The sequence below is a fragment of the Phyllostomus hastatus genome, unplaced genomic scaffold (assembly GCF_019186645.2).
Source record: "Phyllostomus hastatus isolate PE091 unplaced genomic scaffold, TTU_PhHast_1.1 phas_contig_196, whole genome shotgun sequence".
NCBI classification, from domain to species: domain Eukaryota; kingdom Metazoa; phylum Chordata; class Mammalia; order Chiroptera; family Phyllostomidae; genus Phyllostomus; species Phyllostomus hastatus.
Genome location: NW_025333709.1, coordinates 30,282,479 through 30,297,655, shown reverse-complemented (window position 1 = coordinate 30,297,655; position 15,177 = coordinate 30,282,479). Strand labels below are relative to the sequence as shown.

The following is a 15,177-nucleotide window of genomic DNA, read 5'->3' as shown; positions in this document are numbered from 1 at the left end:
GGGCACATACAAGAAGCACTCAGTGAATGCATAAATAAGTGGAACAACAAATTGATATCTCCCTCTCTCTCTCTCTCTCTCTCTCTCTCTCTCTCCCTCTCTCACATCAACAAATAAAATCCTAAAAAATAAAGAAAGGAGTAAGTTCAGTTTTGCAGGGGCAGCTAGTACAGGGAACTGCTGACAACCACATAACTTTCTAGGAGCTACATTTTCTTACCAGCTGCAATGGCTAACTGGCCTCACATGAGAAACCTGTACTTAACCCAAGCACCCCTGTCTGCAGCAGCCGATTCATGCAAGTCAACTCACCCAATCCAAAAGCCACTGCTTTTCAGAAAATAATAAGGGATCCTGTCACTGGGTTGTGATGCTATATGTGGGGCCGGGGGCCAAGAGGGAACAATGACGCTTGCTCCACTCTCCATGAACTTCAGTTCCCTTCCGCCGCTTCCCCCAAGAAATCTGGGCCTTTTCTGCTGCTGATTCCCATGTTGGTGGGCTTGTTCACCCGTGGGTCTTTCCAATGACGTTTCCTGTGAGGCTGGGAGTCCTTCCCTGTGCCTCAACACCCACAAGTGTTTTCAATCAGTGCCCCAAGGCTCCATTTTCCTGAGCTGGAATCCTGGGTTTCTCACAGTGCCTTGCTTTGCCCTGCTTTGGTGAACACCTAAGGCTCCACCCCTCACACATAACAGGTGAGACCAGACCTCCCCCTACCCCCCAAAAACAGATGGCTCAAACAGAAGAACAAATCAAATCCTCAGAACCCATCCTTTTAAGTGACTGAGAGATAGCCAACCTATCAGATGCACAGTTCAAAACACTGGTGATCAGGAAGCTCACAGAATTGGTTGATTTTGGTCACAAATTAGATGAACAAATGCAGGCTACCATAAGAGAAATGAAGGAAAATGCACACGGAACCAATAGTGATGGAATGAAAGCTGGGACTCAAAACAATAGAGTGGACCAGAAGGAAGAAAGAAACAACCAAACAGAAAAAAGAATGGAGAAATAAGAATTCAAAAAAATTTGGAGAGGCTTAGGAACCTCCAGGACATCTTTAAACATTCCAACATCTGAATTATAGGGGTACCAGAAGGGGAAGAGGAAGAGCAACAAGTGGAAAAGTTATTTGAACAAATAATAAAGGAGAACTTCCCCAATCTGACGAAGGAAATGGACTTCAAGGAAGTCCAGGAAGCTCAGAGAGTCCCAAAGAAGTTAGACCCAAGGAGGAACACACTAAGGCACATCATAATTGCATTAGCCAAGGTAAAATGAAGGAGAGAATCCTAGAAGCAGCAAGAGATAAGGAGACAGTAACCTCCAAAGGAGTTCCCATCAGACTGTCAGCTGATTTCTCAGGAGAGATCATGCAGGCAAGAAGGGGCTGGAAAGAAGTATTCCAAGTCATGAGAGGCAAGGACCTACACCCAAGATTGCTCTATCCAGCAAAGCTTTCATTTAGAATGGAAGGTCAGATAAAGTGCTTCTCAGATAAGGTCAAGTTAAAGGAGTTCATCATCACCAAGCCCTTATTTTATGAAATGTTAAAGGGACTTATCTAAGGAAAAGAAGACAAAAAACATGTATAGTAAAATGACAGCAAACTCACAATTATTAACAACCACACCTAAAACAAAACCAAAAGAAACTAGGCAAACAACTAGAACAGGAACAGAACCACAGAAATGGAGATCACATGGAGGGTTAGCAACAGGGGAGTGGGAGGAGGAGAGAGGGGGAAAAGGTATGGAGAATAGGTAGCATAGATGGTAGGTAGAAAATAGACAGGGGGAGGGCAAGAATAGTATGGGAAATGTAGAAGCTAAAGAACTTATGACACATGGACATGAACTAAAGGGGGGAGTGTGGGTGGGAGAGGGTGTACAGGGTGGAGGGGAGTGAAGGGGGTAATGGGACAACTGTAATAGCATAATCAATAAAATATATTTTAAAAATAATAATAAGGGATCCTGTTGGGAACTGCCCTGCCCAGTTTCAGGAGCTTGAACCCCCCCCTCCACCCACCCATGGCTAAGGTTCAGTGAGCGACCTTCGGACTATAAGCCACTAAGGAGACAAAGCTCATCTCCCTAGCAGGGGTCCTGCCTCTGCCTCTTTTACTTCACCCTGCCTGGCCCCCAATGCTTGATCAGTTAGCCAATGATGGGTAAGATTCCTCAAGGAAGAAACGACCTAAGACAGGCACAATCACGAGGACCCCCAGGGAAGGACTTGGGGGCTATAGAGAAGGGGTGATGGACCCTCGCCTCTTGGCTTTGACATAGCCTGAGTCCTCATTCTGTCTTCAAGAAGTCTCCTAATCTCTTGGCTGCCTTACTTCCCCTGCCTGACTTAAGCCTGAAACAATGCCGGTGGTGGGTGCAGCAACTGTGCTGGGAAGGGCGGGTTCCCTAGGGCGATCAGGCCTAAGAAAGAATATGTAAAATCCTGTGAAACCTGCATTGTTTAGAATGCTCTCAATTAAATGATAATGGTCCAACCAGGAAGTGAGTTTGTTCCCCAAAGTTTTATGGCCATTTAACTATCTGACCCTGACTCAAAATAGGCCCTCAGAGTTCTTTGTGTGTTTTCTTTTTTTTCCCTTTTTAAAATATATTTTATTGATTATGCTATTACAGTTGTCCCATTACCCCCCTTCACTCCCCTCCACCCTGTACACCCTCTCCCACCCACACTCCCCCCTTTAGTTCATGTCCATGTGTCATAAGTTCTTTAGCTTCTACATTTCCCATACTATTCTTGCCCTCCCCCTGTCTATTTTCTACCTACCATCTATGCTACCTATTCTCCATACCTTTTCCCCCTCTCTCCTCCTCCCACTCCCCTGTTGCTAACCCTCCATGTGATCTCCATTTCTGTGGTTCTGTTCCTGTTCTAGTTGTTTGCCTAGTTTCTTTTGGTTTTGTTTTAGGTGTGGTTGTTAATAATTGTGAGTTTGCTGTCATTTTATTATACATGTTTTTTGTCTTCTTTTCCTTAGATAAGTCCCTTTAACATTTCATAAAATAAGGGCTTGGTGATGATGAACTCCTTTAACTTGACCTTATCTGAGAAGCACTTTATCTGACCTTCCATTCTAAATGAAAGCTTTGCTGGATAGAGCAATCTTGGGTGTAGGTCCTTGCCTCTCATGACTTGGAATACTTCTTTCCAGCCCCTTCTTGCCTGCATGATCTCTCCTGAGAAATCAGCTGACAGTCTGATGGGAACTCCTTTGGAGGTTACTGTCTCCTTATCTCTTGCTGCTTCTAGGATTCTCTCCTTCATTTTACCTTGGCTAATGCAATTATGATGTGCCTTAGTGTGTTCCTCCTTGGGTCTAACTTCTTTGGGACTCTCTGAGCTTCCTGGACTTCCTTGAAGTCCATTTCCTTCGTCAGATTGGGGAAGTTCTCCTTTATTATTTGTTCAAATAACTTTTCCACTTGTTGCTCTTCCTCTTCCCCTTCTGGTACCCCTATAATTCAGATGTTGGAATGTTTAAAGATGTCCTGGAGGTTCCTAAGCCTCTCCTAATTTTTTTGAATTCTTATTTCTCCATTCTTTTTTTCTGTTTGGTTGTTTCTTTCTTCCTTCTGGTCCACTCTATTGTTTTGAGTCCCAGCTTTCATTCCATCACTATTGGTTCCGTGTGCATTTTCCTTCATTTCTCTTATGGTAGCCTGCATTTGTTCATCTAATTTGTGACCAAAATCAACCAATTCTGTGAGCTTCCTGATCACCAGTGTTTTGAACTGTGCATCTGATAGGTTGGCTATCTCTCAGTCACTTAAAAGGATGGGTTCTGAGGATTTGATTTGTTCTTCTGTTTGAGCCATCTGTTTTTGGGGGGTAGGGGGAGGTCTGGTCTCACCTGTTATGTGTGAGGGGTGGAGCCTTAGGTGTTCACCAGGGTGGGGCACCCCAGTCGCTGGATTGTGATGTTTTATGTGGGGGCGGGGTCAAGAGGGAACAATGGCACTTACTCCGTTCTCCATGGGACCTGAGTCCTTCTGTTGCTTCCCCCAAGCAAACTGGGCCCCCATGGTGCCAATTCCTGTGTGGGCGGGCTTGTGCACACCGTGGGACCCTCCAAGAACCTCTCCTGTGAAGCTGGGTGTCTCTCCGGGAGCCTCAACCCCCACAGGTGTCCTCAATCAGTGTCCCGAGGCTCTATTTCCCAGCACTGGGATCCTGGGTTGCACACACTGCCTTGCTTTACAATCTCTGCCTCACTGGGCCTGCCAGTTGCCATCCCTTGGCCAGGGTCCACCCGCTACGGTCTTGCATGCCCCGAATGCCTTACGTGCCCCAAGATGCCTTACACGCCCCCGGATGCCTTACACGCCCAGTCCCAACTCTCTCTGCTCTCCGCGCCCTGACCCACGCCCAGCTGCCCAACTCCACCCCTCCTACCGGCCTGGATGAATGGGTGTATTTCAACTTCTTGGTTGTCTGACTTCCATTCAGATCAATTTTCTATCCGTTCTGAATGTTATTCTGTTTCTAAATTGTTGTTGTCCCTATCTTGGTTGTGCATGGAGGCACCATGCGTCCACCTATGCCTCCATCTTGGCCGGAAGTCCCCTGTATGTTTCCTATTGTTTGATCCTTACTGCCTGATAATGATTAATCAGCTTTACGTATACACCCTGTATATGTAATTTCCTATGCAAATTGAATCCAATAAAAGCTTGTCCAGGCAAGGGTCAGGGTACTCTCCTCTTGAGAGAGAAGTCGCACTGTACTTTTTCCTCCACAGGACTCAGTAGTCACTGTGAATTTATCTTGTCTCATCCATAACTCCTTGGACACTGCGGGCTGGTGTCCACGTCAGGATCCTGCTCTTAAGTCCATTTAATTGACTGTCTTCAACCAACAGTAAAAATAGCTTTTGATAAACTTAAAAAAAAATGTGCCAGCAAGATAAAACTGCTATTTTGACAAGTAGTGAGGAGAAAAGGTACACAATCTTCTGTGAGCACACAGCAGGGGATCTGACTCAGCTACTTTTATAGTTGTACAGTTCGTACACTGCACAACGAAGCACAGCCGAGAGGGCAAGCGAGCTGAAGTCCCACTTAACGGTCCGCTCACCCAGCCATGAGGGCTGGCGTGAAACTGTATTTGCCCAGAGGAAGGGGCCCCTTTTTTTCCCCACACTGGCACTGTCTACCCAAAAGGGTTACCTTCTTCTCATTTGCCCTGAATTCTTCTTGTGTAGATCATCCAGGGCTCTGTGTCACACAGTCAGGCAGAGGGGTGGGAAGAGGAGGAGGCTTCCCTAAGGAGGTGACTGGAGGCACACAAATAATGGGTAGTAGATATACTAAGGGGAGGGGGGCTTTCCAAACCCAAGGACCAGCCTGTGCAGTGGCCTTGTTTTGATGGCTGTTTAGTCTATGGTTCCAGTCACTTTTGACACCTGGCTGATCCCTCCCCTTCCAGGGGAATGGTGTCATGACAATACATTTTTTTCTTTGTAATTCCAATTAGGTTTCAGTCACTTGCAACCAGGAAAGGCCCAGCTCAGAAAGCATGGTGCAGCTCTTCTTGTCCAAAGCCCAGAGGGCCTCCCCACTGTGCCAGGCCCCTCCTTCCATGTGAGAAACCTTTGGAGCAGGAGCTTTGTCTTTGATGATCTAGCAGTCTCCAGCACGTAACAGGAACTCAATAGGCATTTCATGCTTCGAGAGTTAATTAACTCTCTGCTGGTGATCATTTTGTCCACTATGACTAAAGGAAGTGGTGAAGTATCAGAAGGCAAAGGGGCTTCTCTGTACATCTCCCATCACCCACCAAGTTCATTCAGGGTTTGTATGGGTCTTGAGCATATACAGTCTCCAGGTTATCTGTATGTGAATGTATGGCTCTGATATGTTTAGAATTAGGCTGTGAAGAGCTAGTGGGATTGATCTCATAAGGAAGACTCAGAGGCTTTTATTCTGCCTCTACATACTGAGTGCCACTGGGGCCCAGAAATGTGCCAGTTTCACAAGTTCTCCAGATAATTCTTATGAACACTAATGGTTGGGAGCACTTCCCCGGTCTCTTAGGGAAAAGCTTTGGCCAACACTTTTCACCATCTCCCATGAACTAACTTGGGTGTGTCTGGCTGTCAGGCGGAAGCATGCTCAGCTTCGATCAGAGCTACTTGCTCTATCAGGATAAGCAGACATAGCCTTTATTAGCTGTTCCTTGCAACGGTGACATCAAACTGCTCCAGTCTACAGCTTCACTATACTGCGCCTCTTTGCAGCTTGGAATTTCAATGGGAAATTACATGCAACTCTTGGAAGGGGAAAATATGTTGAATAAACTCATTCGTGGCCCTCTCCATCTGTCTTCATTGTCAAGGCCTCACAGAGTGGAATATACCAGGTTATAGCTTATAGACTGTTAAGAGATGGGGGGGTGGCTTCCATACATGTAACATACTGAGGTGTTTGAGGACCAATATATTGGCACCAGCAGGCAGAAGAACTTACTTAACCGGCTGCTGCTCTGAGGTCCACAGCTACCTGTGGGAAAGAAGAACCAGCCATCTATTTTGTGCTTCTAGTATACATGAGCTCATTTAACTCTCATAACAGTGCTGTAAGGTAGGAACATCTCGCTTTATTCTCATTTTCCGGAGTGGTTAAATGACTTGCTTAAGCTCACCCATGAAGAAGAGGAGCCTGAATGACTTCCCCTCCTCAGAGTTGATAGCTAAATAGGCCAGAAGGGAAGAGAGGAATATATGGTTCTTCTGTCATCAGGTTTCCATCACAGCATCATCTCCAGACTTTTTTGTTTGAGCATCCCGTCAGTAAAGACTTCCAGGTGCATGTCCCACATGTGGGTATTTATTTCTAAATATAATATCCATTAGAAACCAGTTCAGTCTTCAAATTTTAATGGGTATCAGAATCACCTGGAGAGCTTGCTCAAGCGCAGATTCTCAGGCTCACTCCCAGAGCATCAAAGAGTCAATAGGTTTGAGATGGGACCCAAGAATTTGCATCTCTAACAGGTTCACAGGTGATCCCAATGCTGCCTGGGGTGGTACTCACTTTCATCACTTTCATTGCTATGTAAACATAACCCTGCATTTTCTCCCTCCACTCCCCCCACCCCAGCTAAACCCACCTCCCTACCCTTGCTTCCATCCTTCCCTTGGTTTTGTCCATGTGTCCCTCATAGTAGTTCCAGAAAACCCCTCCCCCATCCCCTCTGACTATTGTTAGATTGTTCTTAATTTCAATGTCTCTGGTTATATTTTGTTTGCTTTTTTCTTTTGTTGATTATGTTCTAGTTACAATAAAGTAATTTATGAAACAAAAAAAATAGATGGAACTGGAGAGCATTATCCTAAGTGAAATAAGCCATGTGGCAAAGGACAAATATCATATGATCTCACCTATGAGTGGAACCTAATTAACAAAATAAACAAGCAAGCAAAATAGAACCAGAGGCACTGAAATAAAGAACAAACTGACAGTAGCCAGAGGGGAGTGGGTAGAGGGATAATGTGGGAAAATAGGGGAAAGGTCTTCAAGGAACATGTATAAAGGTCACATGGACAAAGCCAAGGGGGGTACGATTGAGGGTGGGGGGTGGGAGGTGGGGGTGGGTGCGGTGGGGGAAAATGGTGATGAGAAAATGGAGACAACTGTACTTGAACAATAATAAAAATAATAATAATTTTAAAAAACCACAACCCAAAACAGAAATTTAAAACAAGAAAATACTATGCAGTAAAACAGTGACTCGAATATTTTTCCCTGCTCCCCAGATAATTGGCTTATGCAACTTCAGGAGCCAAAGGCCCAATTTTGGAAACCACTGCACTCAACTGAGCCACGCTGGCTTTTCTTGCTAGAGAGGTAAGCTTGGTAGCAGGCCCTTCATAAATCACAGAGGTTTCCCAAGCCTTAGACATTGTGAATAAAGGAGATAATAAAGGGACACATCAGATGCGCACAGCTCATGGTCCCACTAATATTCCCCTGTAGTGCTCAAGCACTCTGCCTTTCATTTCCAGCTAACCCTACTCCTACCATCTTCCCTCTGCTTTAATTTTATTTCCCTTTGTGATAACAGCTCCCATCACTTGTAGGTATTACAATCTAGCACTCCTGTTGTTCCTTTTATGGAAATCCTATCCACTGCAAGGACACGTGGGATGTGATATCCACAAAGCAAAAATGTTCCAAGTGAACGATGCTATGATTGAACTTTCATTTGGCTGTGACTTTGAAGCCCCTGCTCTGGGTAAAGGATGTGCTTGCTGTTCAGTGTGGTGCCATTCAGAAGCACCTGGAAGGGGATTTTTCCCTGCTCACGTGTGATGTAGATTTCCAAGGTGCTTTTGTAGATTTCTTCAGTGCTTTTGCTATTTGGTGAAAAAAATGAGTCAGATTTAAATGCAGTAAATATAGCTATTTGTTTTACTCACTGGTGTTTGCAAAGGCTTGGCACACAAATTTAAATCTAAAGGATAATATAGCAGTAGGCTATAATAGCAATGGGCTCCTATAGCAATATAATAAGATAAAATGTCATTAATATATTAGTTATAAGATAATATTATATAATATAGCAATAGGCTCCACCATAAGAAGAAAAAAGGAAAAGGTTAGTTATAGCCATTGCTTCACTAGAAGACAAAAGAGGCATCTTTTGAGATTTTGAAATAAAGCAGAGTGGAAACATAGCTTATTAGTAAAGACAAAGTGCCAGAGATAACCCCAGGATTTCCTGTGACCAAATCTGAGCAATAAAGCAAAGGTCATGTACTGGGAGGTGCTCTTCAGAAAGCCATTTGTACTGTACAGAAAAGCTACTGCGAAACATGCTCTGGCTGTTGTTGAATAATGCCTCGGTTTAAAACCAGATTCCAAAGGACTGATTCATATTGGTCAACAAAATGGCCCAGGCTCATTTCTTCACCCCACAGCTATTTATTTCCTGACTGGCTTCTCACCCCGCCATTAATCTCGAACAAATGTGCTTCTTCCATGGGTTAAGCCCTTTGCTTGCTCAGACCTCAACATACACTAAGGGCAGCAGCGGGTGCCGTGACAGCCCTCCCAAACCCCAGCTCTTACAGAAAGTCGTCCACCCCTCCCCTCTCGCTGCTCACCTCAGACCTGCTTAGGGAAGCGTTTAGGTCAAATGGAAAAAGACAGGCCATGGAACCATGTTCCAACAGAAATAGATAGTTAAGGAGCCCTCTGGGCCCTCAAGTGCCCTGGACACCCTCAGTTACTTTTAAAAGAGGAGGAGCTAAAAAGAAGCAGTATTAGCATATTACGTTCTTCAGAAAATGTTTGAGTCCAACAAGGCATCCACAATCGATTATACTAATGTTGCAATCAGAAGCCCTGGGGCAGCGCCCCACCTTCCCAGCTTTCCAGATGTGCCACTTGGGGCAAGTCCTCTATTGCCTTATTAGTTTCCTCATCTAGAAAATGCAAATAACACCTCCTGAAATCTAGCTGTGGCAGATTAAAGATGGCCACAGACTTTTTGACATTGCCATGTGAGTAAAGCCAGCTTGGACTCTCTGATCCAGCTCAACACCATCCACATGCTAGCAAAGGATGCCAGCCACTGCCACAGGGAACAGCATGATTGTCCAGCCAAGCTCTGCCCAAGTCTCTAACTCATGAAATCATAGCACATAGTTTAGCCCTGGCTGGTGTGGCTCAGTGGATTGGGTGCCGGCCTGCAAACCAGAGGGTTACTGGTTTGATTCCCAGTCAGGGCACGTGCCTGGGTTGCGGGCCAGGTCCCTAGTTGGGGATGTGCAAGAGGCAACCACACATGATGTTTCTCTCCCTCTCTTTCTCCCTCCCTTCCCCTCTCTCTAAAACATAAATAAATAAACCTTTAAAAATAAATAATAAAATAAATAAATAAAATCCATTAAAACGATGTAGTTTATTGCACAATAACAGATAATCAGAACATTAGCTAAAAGATGATTGTGAGAATCAAGATAAATTATGGATGGGGAAGAATGTATGGACTACAAAGCAACGTGTTTTGTCCCCATTATATAAAAGGATAAATACAGGCTCTGGCCACGGGAGTTTATGGTTAGTAACTTTTGTGACATTTGCCATTATTCTTTAGGGATGCAAAGTCAATTGCCATCAGGGGACAACAGTGGAGATGAAAAGAAATACATTCAACTTCTCAGTCTTTACTCTGATGAGGTCCAGGGCTTTGTGAGTCGGGGATGCTAACACAGTACAGCTGAGGAAAGAATGCACCATCAGGGTTTAAGTTAGTTATTTCATTAAGGAATTTGGATGCATGATTTCTTTTCTTGTCTTATGACCTTATGCACCTTAGAGAATTTTGAAATAGTAATCTCAATTAACCAGAATAATCAAAGAACATGGTACTCTTATTATCTGAAAATTCTATCAAGGCTTCTTGTTGAAAATCTTTTCCAAAATGCTGTAATGACAGATTATACCAGTTTACTAATCAGCTCAAGTTCAGCCACATTATCGAAGTCTCCAAAGCAGTCTCCTGTTCCCAGAATGGCAGCCTTCCCTCCCCCACAATTTGCCATGGGCCCCAGCCTGCCCTTCCAAGGTAGTCCAGTGAGTCTGCTGAGAAGGGCCCAGCCATCAGAAAGACTGTGGTCAGCCACACCCTCACTCCACCCGAAACATCAGGGCTTTTATTTTACCTCGGGAGTCATCAACAGCAAGGTGTGCCAGGCTGGGAAGGTTAGAAGCTCTGTGAATTACTATGCTTGTGCTGGAATAATCATCATCAGGTTAAAGGGGCTTACATAACAGCAGTGCTGCATGTACTTTCCATTCAAACTAGTAAAATGTGTACACTGTGACTTGCACAAATAGCACTACTGTATGAAAGCATAATGAGATTATTAAATGTGTTTATTTCTCTGTTACAAGGAGAGTGTCTTTGCAAATATTGAAAAGATGCATTTGAATTTTCTCCTTATCCCTATTTCCTGGGAGCCTTCCATCTCTACATCCGAGTTTCTTCCAACCTCTCTTCCAGTTCTTTTGCTATTTGGATATTCTGATGTCAAATGATTTTTTTCTGAATTCTTCATTTCAGTTACAGAATTTTTGAGAATTCTAGAATTTTTCTTTTTGTTCAAATCTGCTGTCACTTGTCATAGTTTTAGTTTCCTGCCAGAATGTTCACGCTTGGCTTTTATGTCCTGGAACTGAGGAAGCATCATTTTCTAAGTCTCCATGTAATGACTTTCACACTTGAAGTCTTGGTATGTCTGTGTCCCCTGTCTGCGGTTTCTGCTGATGATGGTTTATGGTGTCTTACTCCTGTGTGCTCAGTAATTTTTGATGGTATGTTAGACATTGCATATGAAAAAAAATTACTTGTAGACATAATTTGAGATCTATTAACTTCCACCTATGATGATTGTTAATTGTATTTTACTTTATTTACTTATTTTGCCAAGTATCTAGTGACATCCAGAGTCACCTTAATTTCACAGCTCAGGACTTGAGATTTTTGATCCACCAAGAGCAGGGCATCTCAAACTGATACCGCCTGTGCGTGGGTCTCAATGTGCAAATTCTGATTTAGTAGAACTGAGGCAAGACTCAAGACTCCACATTTTTAACAAGTCTCAAGGTGATTTCAGTGTTTATGGTGGTAAATTTTACATCTCAACTTGACTGGCCACAGGATGTCCAAATTAAACATCATTTCTGGGTGTGTCTATCAGGGTGTTTCTGGGTGAAATTAGTGTTTGATTCTGTAGACTCGGCAGATTGCCCTCCTCAACATGGAAGGCATTATGCAATCCACTGAGCTCTCGAGAGCTTGGTGAATAAGAAACAGAGTAAAAGTGACAGTTAACTTGATTTGCATTAGAAATTAACAGAAATGTGGGGGATAGACGGAAAACCAGAGAAGATAAGGAGATCCCTAAAGCACGTGATGTGGAGGAGACAACAGACTTGTAAAACAAAGGAATGTCTGATTATTCTAGATGAAGACATTTGTGTTCCTACATCGTTAACCCCCTCTTTGTCTTTCCAGATCTTCAGTAGAATATACTACCCACTGAAGCACGTGGTCTGGGTGTTTTGTTTTACTTGTTTTGAGGAAGTTGAAGAAAGAACTGAGTTCTGTGTTTGCTTGGCATAGTACAGAGGCGGTACTTGCTGTCTGTGTGTAGATCTCCTTCCCCAGAACTATGGGAAATATTGAGCGATTGCTGAGTGCCAGGCACTTCCAGATGCATTGAATGCATCCTCTCCTTGCATCAACCTTGCACTGTAGCATAATCCAATTTAGAAATGCAAAAGTTAGAGCATCGAAACTGAAATATGATAGTGAGACGAGATCCGTGAGAGGTAACCATAAAAATGTGAACTTTGCCCCTTAACCTACCACAATTCACAGAAATCTTAGGGAGGGCACTGTTTTCAGGAGGAAGTGGATGGGGGTTCTGGCTATCTTATCCATGGCTAATGGGTAAGGAGACCCCAGCTGGCATCTGGCATCTTGCAATATTGTCAGAAGGCAATGGTGGTAAAGCACTTGGCTCAGGAGAGTCAATAGTTACTAGTTACTATTCAAGCTTAGTACCTTTCTGTCTGCCACACATGGCAATTAGAATCCAGAGATTAGGGCAATGTCTTCTTTAGTTAAGCTACACTTCCTACCACCACCACCTGGCCCAGTACTATGGCCCAGTACTATGCCTGGCCCAGTACTATGGATATAACAAACACTAAGTGTTTGTTGCTGCCAGCTTCTCAAAGTTCCCCAAACATGAGTACGTTCAAAGGCTGTAGCATTACTCCACACTGATGAATAGTAAATTACCCGAGCACGTAGGTGGCTTAAAACAGTAGTTATTATCTGTTAAGAATTTAGGAGCAGCTAAACTGGACGGCTGGGCTTAGGTCTCTCATGAGCTGCAGTCAAGATGCCGAGTGGGGCTGAAGTATAACTTGAAGTTTTGCTGACTCACTCACATGGTATTGGCAGGAAGTCTCCGTTGCTTACCACCTTTCCATGGGGCCACTCATGGCATTGCAGCTGGCTTCTCTCAGATCGAAGGGAGCGAAACTAAGGCAGGAGCCATGATATCTTTTATCACCTAAGCTTGGAAGACACGCAACTCCTCTCTCATTTTATTCTCATCAGAATTGAGTTACTAAGTCTAGTCCACACTCAAAGAGAGGCAAATTAGGTTCTACCTACTGACAGAAGCACCACATCATTTGTGGACATGTTTTTAAAACTACCACTGGGCCTCAGCCGGTGTGGCTCAGTGGATTGAGTGCTGGCCTGCAAACCCAAAGTCACCGGTTCAATGCCCAGTCAGGGAACATGCCTGGGTTGTGGGCCAGGTCCCCAGTTGGGGGCGTGCGAGAGGCAGCTGATCAATGTATCTCTCACACATCCATATTTCTCTCCCTCTCTTTATCCCTCCCTTCCCTTCTTTCTAAAAATAAATAAATAAAATCTTTAAAACCACCATGATGTTTTAAAACCGACATGATGTTTTACATATGGCTGTGTGCTCAGCATGACATGTTTATTAAATTGATCCAAGGAACAACCTTAGATGGTGACAGAAACCCTTTGGAAATTCTCTCCCTCTTAATTTATATCTCTGCCCCGCAAAGAAGAAACAACATGCACGAGAGCCCATCACAGTTCTAAGGAGTTCTGCGCTTTCCTGAAGAGCATTCAAACCACTGCTCCTCTGCAGACGGTGCTCGTGGGCTGAATTCTCCCATCACCTACCTGCATAATTCTAGGGAAGAAAACTCACTCCGTGGGACCCCTCTGCGTGTCGAGGTGTACTGCCTGACAGCTGGTGACCTGACTGATTGGAGACATTACCATGATGTGTCAGGTATGGCCCTGGGGTGGTGTAGGCACGGGAGAAAAGACAGATGATGCTATCACAGGTCAGAGCGGGATGGGAAGAGGCATCTGCTACCGCAGAGTCAGCAACAGCTACATGTGCATATTATTCTTCCAACAATTACACTTACTCTTGAAACACTTCTCCGTGCTCTGCCCCATGAAAACTGATTGACTTTTGTAAGTACTTCCTCCAGCTCCTCAATAAGTCAATTGCTTATTTTAAAGCATTACAAAGGTAAGACTCTGCAAGGATTTTATCTCTAGTAGTAAAACTTTCTTATACAACCCCACATTCTATTTTTTTATCAAATGTTTAAGAAAAACAATTTGGACAAATGCTTTTATTAAGCAATATTTTTTATAAATTGATAGGATTTCCCACTGCATAGATACCATACATTTTCAAAATTGAGGTTCTTATGTGTAGTTTCCCACTTTCATTCATTCTTTTCTTTTTATCTTATATACTTTTGTTTTCCTTAGACTTGCTCAATGAATTTGTGTTTTAAATAGTTCATAAAAAGTATTTTGGTGTACTCATATGAAAATGATGGTTGTTCTCATAATTGTGTCCTTCTTTGTAGGATCCAAATCTAAAAAAAAGTAATTGACATGTAAAAATCATTCAGAAAGGTATGCTCTTATGTAAATTCTCAACCATAACCTATCGTGGTTTCATTTATCCATCATAAACCAGGAGAGATGTGATCAATATGTAAAACAGCGAGTAAAGAAATAAAAAGGTTCATGTATATGCACATGGTAGACTAATATTTCCACCTTCAGTCTTCTTTCCATGGTTATGGATCCTTCCAAGAATAAAACTGTTCAAGAAGTATTGACTGATAACATTAGTGAAAAATAAAGCTGGATTTCTCTCTAGTCCCCAGCTTCAATAACATCCATTTTACAAGTGAAGGGATCATGAAATCTGACATGTTATTCATGTTACAATCACGCACGTTTGAAATCTGTTCTGGCACAAGTGCTGCAGCCCATTTACCGATGGAAAGTAATTAACTGCACAGCTCTAGTTGGTATGATGAAATGCACAAGGCACTGGAAAGGAAACTAACACCTGAGAAAATGAGGCCTTTGACTTCCTTTTCTTCATCAGCATATAACTTCCATAATGCAGGGGCTAGGAGATCTGTTTACATTGTCATCTCAAAACAATAATAAGAAATATTAAACACCTTTGACCCTGCTGTTTCATGTCTAGAACTGAGTCCTAAGGAAGTAATCAAGGATATCCCCAAAGATATAACAAGT

At 43.4% G+C, this 15,177-nt stretch overlaps 1 protein-coding gene across 1 annotated transcript in view; it reads right to left on the bottom strand.

The window, feature by feature from the left end:
- Positions 1-14,240: 14,240 nt before the first annotated feature.
- Positions 14,241-15,177, bottom strand: part of CWH43 (cell wall biogenesis 43 C-terminal homolog) — a 40,625-nt gene continuing 39,688 nt past the window's right edge. The window contains exon 16 of the mRNA XM_045834417.1: positions 14,241-14,498. Coding sequence (XP_045690373.1) covers positions 14,420-14,498 — 79 coding nt within the window. The 3' untranslated portion in view covers positions 14,241-14,419. The remainder of the gene's footprint in view (positions 14,499-15,177) is intronic.